General features: G+C 38.9%; 1 protein-coding gene and 1 pseudogene across 2 annotated transcripts; one reads left to right on the top strand and one right to left on the bottom strand.

Annotated features, from left to right (window-relative positions):
- LOC107711155 (tubulin-specific chaperone D-like) overlaps positions 1–12,221 on the bottom strand; it is a 34,048-nt pseudogene that overhangs the window by 18,896 nt on the left and 2,931 nt on the right.
- LOC107711220 (zinc finger protein 750-like) lies at positions 1,323–6,278 on the top strand. 2 transcript variants are annotated; one of them, XM_016516160.1, is made up of 3 exons: positions 1,323–1,481; positions 3,853–5,132; positions 5,273–6,278. In XM_016516160.1, exons 2-3 carry the CDS (start codon positions 3,901–3,903, stop codon positions 5,889–5,891), a joined length of 1,851 nt encoding a protein of 616 aa, XP_016371646.1. In that variant the 5' UTR covers positions 1,323–1,481; positions 3,853–3,900; the 3' UTR covers positions 5,892–6,278. The 2 variants fall into 2 exon arrangements, with proteins under 2 accessions (XP_016371646.1, XP_016371647.1); XM_016516161.1 differs by lacking the exon at positions 1,323–1,481 and adding an exon at positions 2,675–2,833.

Below are 12,221 nucleotides of genomic sequence, written 5' to 3'. Positions count from 1 at the left end.
CATAAATAACACATGTAATGTCTCAGTAAAGCACAGTGGCTGAGGTGGTGGTGGGTTTGTACCTGGAAATCTGGTTGACATAAGGCTTCAGTTCACTTGGGTCATAGGCTCGGGCGAAAGCCCAGCACACGTAGCAGGCGGCATCTCGTACATTCGATAGCAAAAACTGCATGCGCCCCTTTTCTCATCATATGTCAGAGCTTTTAGAATCACAGGCACCACTGTAGAATACAGACAAAATATTAGTACACAAAAATAATTCGTTTTGTAATTCAAAATATTTCAAGATTCATATATACATTTATTTGATCAAAATACAGTTAAAACAGAAATATTGTCCAATATTATTACAATTAATGTAATTTATTTCTGTGATGCAAAGCTGAATTTTTAGCATCACTACTCTCTTCAGTGTCACATGATCCTTCAGAAATCATTCTAATATGCTGATTTGATGCTCAAGAAAAATTTCTTCTTATTATTGTCAATGTTGAAAGCTGTGCTGCTTAATGTGACACTTCGGGATTTCAGGATTCTTTGATGAATAGAAAGTTCAAAAGAACAGCATTTATTTGAAATGAAAGTCTTTTGGAACATTATAATTGTCTTTATAGACACTTTCGATCAATTTAATGCAACCATAAAAGTTTTAATTGCTTAAAACTTAAAAATCTTTTAGATAAAATTGTGATTTAGATTATTGAACAGTCATAATAAAATGTGAGTGGTGCAAACACACAAGAGGGAGAGAGTATTGATAGTTGACCTTTGGAAGAACCTCATTACTAGGTCTTCTAAAATCTTAGGTGGAGCCGAAATTTAGTTTGTGATTCATGCTGTATATGCAAATAAACAACCATTTTTCAAAACAACACTAAAATCTACCATTCAATTTGGTTAAATTACACGAAGATCCAGATCTGGCAAAAATAACTGCATTTTCATAACCATGCTGAAAGACACTTCATATCAGGCGCAGCGCACATTTGGATTCATGCAAATCTCACTGGTTGTCCTCAATATCTCCACACCCCTCTGACAACATCCTCAAACCTGCTTCACACCTAACTCTACCACTCCTGGGCTAATTCAACTATTCAGGCAAACAAAAGCCACAAACAGTCTTGTCTGGCTTCTCATCCATGTGGATTCTCACTAGCAGGTGAGAGAGGAGGCAAACTAGCAACGTATCATGGCTTGGGGCTTGCCTAATGTCAGGCACATTGATGCTGCCTCAGGGCTCTACTGATTGGGCATAGACTCCACCCCACAGAGTCAACACCTCAGAGAGAAAGTGAGAGACTCATCAGACTCATCAGAAACTAGACGGAGCACCTAAACGAACAGACACCCGCTCTCAAGGACAACAACATCAGTCAAACTGTTCCACTGTGGGACCATCATATGATTCAGGAGGTCCGCTGTGGACATACATTCATCGACAATACATCCAACATCCCAAACGTCGAGTCTAAATACAGGTAAGGCCGCAATTTCTAATGGCAACTTTTCTTATTGCTGCTCACATGTACTTTTAGCATTTGTAAAGGCTGAATTGCTGATGTACTTCGTAGCAGGTGTTTCGGGGTAGATCTAAAGTGCTGACTATAGATGCACCTGCTAGACTACATCTGGTAGAAAATATTCTAAAGTATTTGCCATGTGGTTGTACATATACACATAATACTCAGTCTATCTCTTAATAACCAAAGAAATCCAAAATCTCTTATTATGCTGAAATAACAAGATATCGGTGTACCCACAGAAGAATGACTAAGAACCAAAAAACAAGGAAACAAAACATAAAACGCAAAATGAAATTTCACAATACAAAAATCCTTTTAATTTGTGCCTTGAGGAGGGAGCGGTTTTATATGAAACATAGGAGCCAAAACCTGAGCCACCACTTCTTGCGACAGCTTGTGACAAACAGGTTCCTTAAGGCGGAGTCATTTTCTGCATAACTTGCCTGGCAATCTCTTTCTTCAATCTTCTGCTTCCCAATACAAACCTTCAGGCCTCAAAATCTTTGCACACTTACCGGACCATTAGGTATCCTGATTGTAGTGCAGAATTGTCAAAGTAATTTCCTCCAAGTACTGAAGCAGTCCAGTTGTTTACAGATGTTATAACAGATGAAATATCATTCCAATAGCTCTGGTAGCTTCTCTACATTTACAGTGTAAGTGAGATCAATTTTTAAATGTCTGGAGTTTGTATCCTGCAGGTAATCTACCATTCAATTTAGTTACATTAAAATAAGATCCAGATCTGGTGAAAAATAACTGCATTTTCATAACCATGCTGAAAGACACTTCATATCAGGCGCAGCGCACATTTGGATTCATGCAAATCTCACTGGTTGTCCTCAATATCTCCACACCCCTCTGACAACATCCTCAAACCTGCTTCACACCTAACTCTACCACTCCTGGGCTAATTCAACTATTCAGGCAAACAAAAGCCACAAACAGTCTTGTCTGGCTTCTCATCCATGTGGATTCTCACTAGCAGGTGAGAGAGGAGGCAAACTAGCAACGTATCATGGCTTGGGGCTTGCCTAATGTCAGGCACATTGATGCTGCCTCAGGGCTCTACTGATTGGGCATAGACTCCACCCCACAGAGTCAACACCTCAGAGAGAAAGTGAGAGACTCATCAGACTCATCAGAAACTAGACGGAGCACCTAAACGAACAGACACCCGCTCTCAAGGACAACAACATCAGTCAAACTGTTCCACTGTGGGACCATCATATGATTCAGGAGGTCCGCTGTGGACATACATTCATCGACAATACATCCAACATCCCAAACGTCGAGTCTAAATACAGGTAAGGCCGCAATTTCTAATGGCAACTTTTCTTATTGCTGCTCACATGTACTTTTAGCATTTGTAAAGGCTGAATTGCTGATGTACTTCGTAGCAGGTGTTTCAGGGGTAGATCTAAAGTGCTGACTATAGATGCACCTGCTAGACTACATCTGGTAGAAAATATTCTAAAGTATTTGCCATGTGGTTGTACATATACACATAATACTCAGTCTATCTCTTAATAACCAAAGAAATCCAAAATCTCTTATTATGCTGAAATAACAAGATATCGGTGTACCCACAGAAGAATGACTAAGAACCAAAAAACAAGGAAACAAAACATAAAACGCAAAATGAAATTTCACAATACAAAAATCCTTTTAATTTGTGCCTTGAGGAGGGAGCGGTTTTATATGAAACATAGGAGCCAAAACCTGAGCCACCACTTCTTGCGACAGCTTGTGACAAACAGGTTCCTTAAGGCGGAGTCATTTTCTGCATAACTTGCCTGGCAATCTCTTTCTTCAATCTTCTGCTTCCCAATACAAACCTTCAGGCCTCAAAATCTTTGCACACTTACCGGACCATTACGTATCCTGATTGTAGTGCAGAATTGTCAAAGTAATTTCCTCCAAGTACTGAAGCAGTCCAGTTGTTTACAGATGTTATAACAGTTGAAATATCATTCCAATAGCTCTGGTAGCTTCTCTACATTTACAGTGTAAGTGAGATCAATTTTTAAATGTCTGGAGTTTGTATCCTGCAGGTAAGGTCATGGGAAACAGGTGTATGCGGTTTCCCACGCCATCAGGTTTTAAAAAGGGGAGCATGTTCCTACAGGCCTACCCTGGCTTCGGCAGCGCAGCTAGAGCATGTCATGCTAACACACAGGCCGACAAACAATACAGAACAGCTATAGCCAAGTTGAAAACTTTCTTTTTATTGGGTCACTACCTTTCTGACCCAACAAACAATTGACGCTTTGCTCCAGGGTGTGGTAGAATGGTTAATTATTATTATTATTAATTCTGTTGCCAGATAAGGAAGACAAACCACGCAGCATTGGATTTGAACATCTGCACCAGCATGGACACTCTCCAGGGAAGAAAACCGAAAAAACCCCATTACATTCCCCGCCCTCCTGGCAAACCTTTCAAATATCAGTGCTTCCAGTGTCCCTTCACCTGCAACATCAAGTCTCATCTCTTCAACCACATGAAGTATAACCTGTGCAAAAACTCCATCTCTCTGGTGTCTCAGCGCATGGAACAGACTGGGAAAACACCCAGAGCTTCCCAGCATAATTTTCCCTTCAACCACAAGAGTAAAGAGCCTCCCCTAGAAGATGAAGCCAGCAAACCAACAGAAAGGATCAACGACAAGGTTGAACAAGAGGAGATGGCTAAGGGAACAAGAGAAAAGCCTGAAAGTCCCATCAAGGAGGTCACTAAATATGTCCCTGAGTCAATCCGTGAGAACAGGGACAAAAATGCGGACATGGACATTGGACAGAACAAAATATCTTCAGCTTTCTCACCGGTTGCACGAACATGTGAAAGCAAAGCTCTCTCTCGGTCTCCACACAAAGATGATCAATCATCTTCAGCCATTCCTCAGTTTTACCACCAAATGGCACCATGGGTTCCACCTGCTTCCACAGCACCTCTTCTTCCTCTAATACCAGACTATCCTTCATACATGGTACCTGAGAGGCCCTTGCATTCTCTCTACACACCCTACTCACACAGCCAAGCAAACACCCCAGCCTACCAACTCACACCTCGAGAGACCCAGAGACCTCTGGTTCCATCACCTTTGGTCCCACCTAATACTTCCCTTCTCCATCCTTATCACTACAGATACGGCCATTCTATTATCCCAGGTCCACCGCTACCCTACAGCCTCTACCAGCACCCTGAATTGTCCATGTCCTTACAGAGAACCAGGTATCTTCCTCTGGATGTGTATAGCAACAGATTGTATCCTCGCGAGTACGGAGAGCATCTAGTACCCCTATCTCATCCTGACTCTTACGGCAGACTTCCTGAGGACAGGGCTTTCCAGGAGCACAGTACAGTAGACAAAGGTACTCGCCAGAGTCCTTTAGAAGGGTGTGCCGCCTCCGGGTCTCCAGACAGGCCTAGTACTGCAGATGTAACCCAGCGGATCCCTGTTACATTTAGACATGCTTCTCATGGGGAGTCACTCCCAGTCAATCAATCACAGTATGCTGATCCAGGGGCAACTACAGCAACTGAAATCTTACCCAAGAAATCACGTGGACAAACTCAAGAGAACATGTTACAAAAGAAAGAGAGGTAGGTTAACTCTATGTAACACTTTACATCACAATCAAACAAAATAATATCTGGTTAGGTTGCCCACAAACAAATGAATGATTATGCTATTCTTTACATAATTGGAAAAAAAACATTGGTATCTTGTCTTATCTTTCTAGGAATGAACCACAAACCACAGCTTCCGCAAGAAGCAGTGAGAGTTCATCAGAAAAGGAAGATGAAGAAACTGAGGAGGAGCCAGTTCCTCTTAACCTTTCCAAGAGGGACTGGGCCGTATCCAGCAACATGACACACCACTACCCTGACCGAGAGCTCCATTATGATTCAGAAAGTAGTCAGGACGAGGCACCGCTCAACCTCTGCCTCAGGGTACAGTCCAACAACCAAGCCTTGCCCAACACCACAGGCTCTGAAACTCCAGAAAGACAAACCATTATAAATGCTGAGGTATGCACAATTGTTCCACCCAGAGAACAAGAAATAGACCCATGTGACCAGAGGCACACCGCCGCCTTTGCTTTGTGTCAGCTAGCTAGCTCAAAGGACATTATCAATGACTCTTCTATTGGCCAACAAGAAAAAACTGAGGCCCAGAACAGTCAAAGTCTTCCTTCCCCAGACAAGAGCCCTGTCAAAGACACTCCAGACACACCAAAACAGAAATCTCAGGCACTGGGACAAAAACGGGTAATCAGTAGACCTCTGAGGCACACTACCAAAAGAGCAAAGGTCAAAGAACCTGCTCGAACTCAAAGAAAGAGGTCACAAAACTGCTGATTCAGAGATCTCAAAATTGTGGACTGCTGCAACTCAAATACAAAGGAGCAATGCTCAAGAGACTTTACATGAAGACGGCCAACATCTACATTGAAGTCTTCAATTATTATTCTATTTATGTCTGTAAAATTGCTTGTCATTAGAGCTCAGAGGTCATGGGATCAATTCCAAGGGTACGCATGAACTGACAACTTTAATGTAAGCTGCTTTGGAGAAAAGCATTTGCCTAATGCATAAATGTAAATATAGATAATTCCAAAATATTCTTAGTGTACAACATTAAGCACTGATTGGAAGAAAAAGGCAGCCCAGATTGTACACTGAGAATTTTGTGCGTTTTGACAAAAAATGTAATAGATCATTAAATGGAGCTGGGTGGTGGCATTTTTTAAAATAAAGGATCTTGTTAAACTTGAAGTATCTGAATTAAGTGTTTGTACAAAGTGAATTATGTTTGCTTATGAATGTTTTTGAAACTGTACGGTGTAGGGGATCTACAATGATTATAGCTATGATATTACAATTTGTCAGTGGAAAAGTAAAACTTAAATCCAACAGCTTTCAAACTGAATACAATAGTTTAAAAAAATGCAAGACAACCATCTGAGAGACGGGAAGGAAGCAGCAGTCCTCTTCGGCCAAGCTCTGCAAGAGCCAGGCAGCCCCCATGCCAGGCATTATCTGTTTCCAGGAAACTGTAAAATGTGAAGACAGAAATGTCATTGAAAATACCTCACCAAGTGTTTAAAAAAACTTGAGCCACATCATAACATCTCGGTCTGCTGTTATATCATGCTGCACCTGAAACACTCCAAAACAGACTCAACCACATCATCTGCAAGCTCTTTAGGTAGTCTACCAGTTACCCTTCCAATCCTGTAGGTGGTTAAAAGAGAAAGACGAGTTAAAAAAGAATCATTTTACTTTGTTGAAAAGTTTTAGAACTCTAGGCATTAGTACAGAGAACTATGGCATTAAAATATAGCACTATCACACCTAGACCAGATAACTGTTCTCACCCCTTGGCAGAAGACCATCTCACTATTGTCTCTTTGTCTTTCAGACCCACCAACAGTTGTTATGCAACAATGAATAAGCAAATTAGCAGTACATGAGAGAAATTAGCAATTTACCAAACAAAACAAAAATGTGCATGAATACTCACCAATTACTCTATAATTACTCTACAATTTTCTTTACCTCCTGAGGCATGTCATAGTCTTTCTCCTGACTGACAGACTCTAGATCAGGTTTTGTAGCCTCTACGCTTCCAGTGACAGAAGACTGGGCCAGGTTCACTGTGAGTGACCGACTTCCTCTCTGGTATCTGGATACAGTCATACAAAATGCTTACAAACTAGCTAATGCAAACTAGCTAATACTTTTAAGCATCCTTTGCTTCATTTCATCATATTTTGTCAATAAGTCGCTCCTCAATTACCTCCATTTGGCCAAACGTGGTTTTAGAAAAGACAAGCAAATTCTCTGTACAACTTTTACTCCCAGCTTACACAATGTGGCCTGGTTAATCTCAGCTATTCTCTTCTGATTCAGGCACTGAAGCACTGTTGGGGCTTTGAACGGTCAGGGAAAGATTAGTAAGCATTTATCTACATTCTGAGACCAAAGAAAGACCTAAAGGATATATACACACCATATTGCAGGAAATCATCACGTTTCCCATGCTTGAAGAGCTGGGCCTGGTGAGAAATAATTTTGACATGCAGTCTTTTTAAAATCAAAATATCTATAAGTTTCATTTAAATTATTTTAAAAATGTTACTAAAATCTATGTAAGCCTGCGGTACACTCAGCCCTGGCTGGGAAATACAATACTACCCAAAATCTTCTGAGCAATACTTTACCTACAGTCGTGGTCAGAATTATTGGCACCCTTGGTAAATATGATCAAAGAAGGCTGTGAAAATAAATCTGCATTGTTAATCATTTTGATCTTTTATTAAAAAAAAAATCTAACCTTTCATTGGAGAATAAGAATTTACAATGGGGGGAAATCTCATTATGACATAAATGTTTTTCTCAAATAAACTTTAGACACAATTATTGGCACCCCTAGAAATTCTTATGAGTAAATGTGTCCAACGTGTATTTGAGAAAAACATTTATGTCATAATGACATTTCCCCCCATTTTAAATTCTTATTCTCCAATGAAAGGTTAGATTTATGTGAATTTTTTAAAATAAAAGATCAAAATGATTAACAATGCAGATTTATTTTCACAGCCTTCTTTGATCTTATTTACCAAGGGTGCCAATAATTCTGACCACGACTGTATATATATCATCAAGTTGATGTTAAGTCAAATTTATCGAACCCATTTTTAACGTGTCTGAATCCCGTTTATCTTAGTGCCAGCAGAAGTCTCATGTAATTATCAAGTGCACCGCACATGTTCCTGCTCGCTGCCTTGTGGCACTTAAAGCATATATGCAAAAGACTGATGGCAGTTTTAGCACCGCAGGCATTCTCAACACACAGAGCCTGTTTTGAGCGCCTCGGGTGATAGAGAAAGAATAATAACACTAGGATCATTTTCACAGCTCTCTGGACTTCAAACCATGCAGGATGTTTCACTGCAATGAAAACAATTCTGATAAAGATCAGTCACTAAAATGAGCAATTATCAGCGTTTTAACAAAGCCGTGAAAAATACAGGTAGGAGGGCATGTAACCGCTGCCTCTCTAGGCTTTGGCGGCGACTAAACAAGCGCAGGAATTACAGGCCTAAAGGCCCATTTACACCCAGAACAAAAACTACAAAGATAACTACCGGTATTTAAGCAGCCATCGACTTGATGATAATATTCTGTTTATTATAAGCATGTGCTGCAGTTTTGTCATCTGCCTCTTCAAATGCTCAAGTCGCATAGATTCTCATTAGCTGTCAATGTTTTTATTATTCACCACCGGGAAAGTGATTCCAACACTGTTCCCGTGTGTCATTATTGTTAAAATTGTGGTGTGGACTTCCCTATTCTATACAATTCTTAAAACTTGGACTGTTATGCCAAGTATCTGAATGTTCAATATTTTAATTCTCCTGAAAAAAAAGAAGGAAGTGGAGAACATGAACAGTCCTGCATGTGATTGGAGGCTCACCAGGGATTGCAAAGCGCCATCAAGGGTCACATTTCCCTCCATGGTCATTTTACTGGTCTGAGAGACGGTGGTCAGACACCAGTCCAGAAAATCACCCAAACACTTCTGCTTCACATCTGGACGGGTCACAAACCTGTGCAGAAAATACAAATCCTTCAAGCAAAGAGATAATCTATAAGTGTTTAAACAGTGCCCTCTACTGGTCAGGGAGTAAATCTGTCAGTATTTTGCAATAAACACCACTTTTGGATATTGTAAGAGAGGCATTAATTGGAAATAAATTCTATAACATCAGGAAATAATACTGGGAAAATTTTAAATTTTCAGATTTTTTTAATCAGAATTTTAACCAAGCCATTTTGACAAGTGGATTCAAGATTTAAGTGTAAAATTTAAATAATAAAATGGCATTCACCAAATGAATTCAAGAAAGAACAACATTTAATCATTTTCATTTATATGCACCAATATACTGTACATAGACTAAAGTACTAAACAGCAATATTTATCCGTTTATACATTTTACTAAAACATTTTATTACATGAAGACTTATGAGTGATGATGCAAATGAATCGCTAATCAGTGTTTGAAATAAATTACCAGTTAGACAATTGTCTACTGAAGTTTAATAAGAGACATTTTTAAACCCTTTCAATCTTAACCCTCTCATACTGGTAAAACACATAAGCATGATGAATACTGTCTAATGAGACACTCTTTAAGAAAATTTAAGTAAATAATAAAAACAATGCAACATTTACGCTGTTGCTTAATTTTATATTGCCAGCCAAAACATTAAATTTTTTGATATATAGACCAACGCTACCCAGATAATAAACACACATATGGGGAAATAACACATAAGATGTAACTTACTTAGATACCAGCACTGATGCAGCATCCCAAGATTTGTCACTCACTCTGAGAAAGGACTGCAGCAAAAATAAGTCATAAGGACACATAAGTAGCGTTAAGTAAAATTTAAAATATATGTATATATATATGATTTGCAAAACTGAAAAATTATTCATAAAATAAAAATAATGATAAACTACACTGTGTTCCAAATTATTATGTAAGTGACATATCAATAGGATTTCGGAACAATAAAGAGTCAGATTTTTGTTTGTGTTGATTTTCACATAATTTCAGGTAACTGGTATCAATCTCAGACAGGTTTGTTCAATAGTTTGCCAGGTCTTCTTAGGTAAATGGAAACCCTACTTAAAGAGGTTGTTCCACATTATTAAGCAAGTCACAGCTCTCATGCAATATGGTGAGGAAGAAAGATCTTTCTGAAGATGAAAAGTATGAAACAATGCAACGTCTTGCAAAAGGCATCAAAACAAATAATATTTTGCGAAAAGCAAATAGATATTATTGAACTGTCAAAAGATTTGTGAGTGACTTAGAGCACAGAAGATCTTGGTCAGATAAAGATTTATTAAGGAAAGTTTCTGTCAAACAAATGAATTTTATTGAATCCATGAGTGAATTTATTCAAATTCCGAATAGATTAGAAAGTGCACAAAAAGGACTCCCCTTATAATCACTAAGAAGCTGAACACTGCACAATAAACCTTTTATTTACATCACATCTACACTTTGTTTTATTATAATATGAGGATTTGGGAGCTTGCACAAGTCAAAACTCCTGCATTTTGAATGAAGAGAGAATTCTGGTTAACTAAAAAACTGTGTTCAAGCAAACAACAAATATGTCTGTGACATTGCTCAATGCTGCAAAAACACATTGCACATCAATTAAAAACCTTTGACCAGTGGATGAAAGCCGTACCTGCAGGAATTGGTTACATGGTTGTATTTTTGAGAATTTTGAGTCTTTGGTACACTGCAGTTTTCAAAAGAAATGCTCAGCAGTGATGTTGACTGTTGAATTTCCGTATGGTTATTATTAAATGTCCACCATAGGGGGTATTTAACTAACATTTTAAGTGAAATTTAGGGGGAAATTCATAAAAAAATATATGATCTGATTTCTGTAAGAACACTACAAATTAATTAATTTAGTTTGCATGATTATGTGTTCCACTGTGGGGCTCATTACTTTTGTCTTGTCTTTTGGATCCTGTCTGCATTAAAGGTCCAGAACCGGCTGAACTTCTGACACCTTGTGGGGGAACAGCTGCATGAAGATCTTGTAGCCTCTGACCCAGTCCCGGCGCCATGGGCGGGCATTGGGGGGCCTGGCCCGCCCTGTGAGTCACTAGTGCCCGCCCTGGACGAGCCTGCTGTCTCCCTTCATATATATATATTTGTATATATAACTCCTGAATAAAAATAAAAATGCGTTTGGTCTGATTTAAAAAAAAAATTTTTTAAACGTATTTGATTGGTTTGTCGATAGTGAGCGCGTAAATGTTTGGTTGTTTGCTAAGCATAATGCTACCGCTTAACGTTAGTTGTCTTTTTTAGTTTTTTTTTAAAATGCTGAGCGATCTCGTGTGGCAGTGCTATGGATATATGGCGTTTCTTTAATCAAAAACCACCAAAGTTGGCAGGAGAGCGCAGCAGCGATGTAACGTTAGGCGAAAGCCCTGGGTGTTGCAGTTCGCAAGACATTGATTCAACTCCCGACAGTGCAGAGGCCAGTCGTTCCAGTTGCCAAGGCCTCAAGCAAGGGTCGTCACAGGTGACAGCACCAGGGGATCTCGGAGTTGAGAAACCCAACCAAGTAATCTTAAAAAACTTTCCTGCACGTGTTTTCTCAGGCAAAAAAAAGATAATTCAACAGCTCCTGGTATAGAAGCAGAGACTGGCTGGAATACTCTATTCACTAGACCTAGTTTTATATAATTTTTTATTAGTTTTTATTTTACCTTTATAAAGGGCATTTTCCCCTTATCTTTTTAAATATATGCTTCATCTTTCATTTTAAATTCTTAATTTTGATCAATAAATTAAATTAGAATTAGACACTATAGGGCTGTTACCAATCAAATTGAATAATTTACACTACATAATTTACATTAAATAATGTTATGAGATTGTTTTAAATATTTTTTTGAATATACAAATAAGAAATGTTGGAAAGAATGACACTTTTAAACAAACTAAACTGCCAGTAGGTGGCGGCATGTGATAAGCGGTCTTATTAAGAGAGTCATTGAGTCATTCATTCAAACGATTCGTCCAAACGGCTGATTCATCAAGAATGAGGCAGTTGTTTATGAATGGGTCATTGAAT

Source organism: Sinocyclocheilus rhinocerous, unplaced genomic scaffold, assembly GCF_001515625.1.
Source record: "Sinocyclocheilus rhinocerous isolate Xijiao unplaced genomic scaffold, SAMN03320098_v1.1 scaffold115, whole genome shotgun sequence".
In the NCBI taxonomy this organism is placed as follows: domain Eukaryota; kingdom Metazoa; phylum Chordata; class Actinopteri; order Cypriniformes; family Cyprinidae; genus Sinocyclocheilus; species Sinocyclocheilus rhinocerous.
The sequence above is the reverse complement of the archived record's forward strand: the minus strand, read 5'-3'. Positions and strand labels throughout refer to the sequence as shown.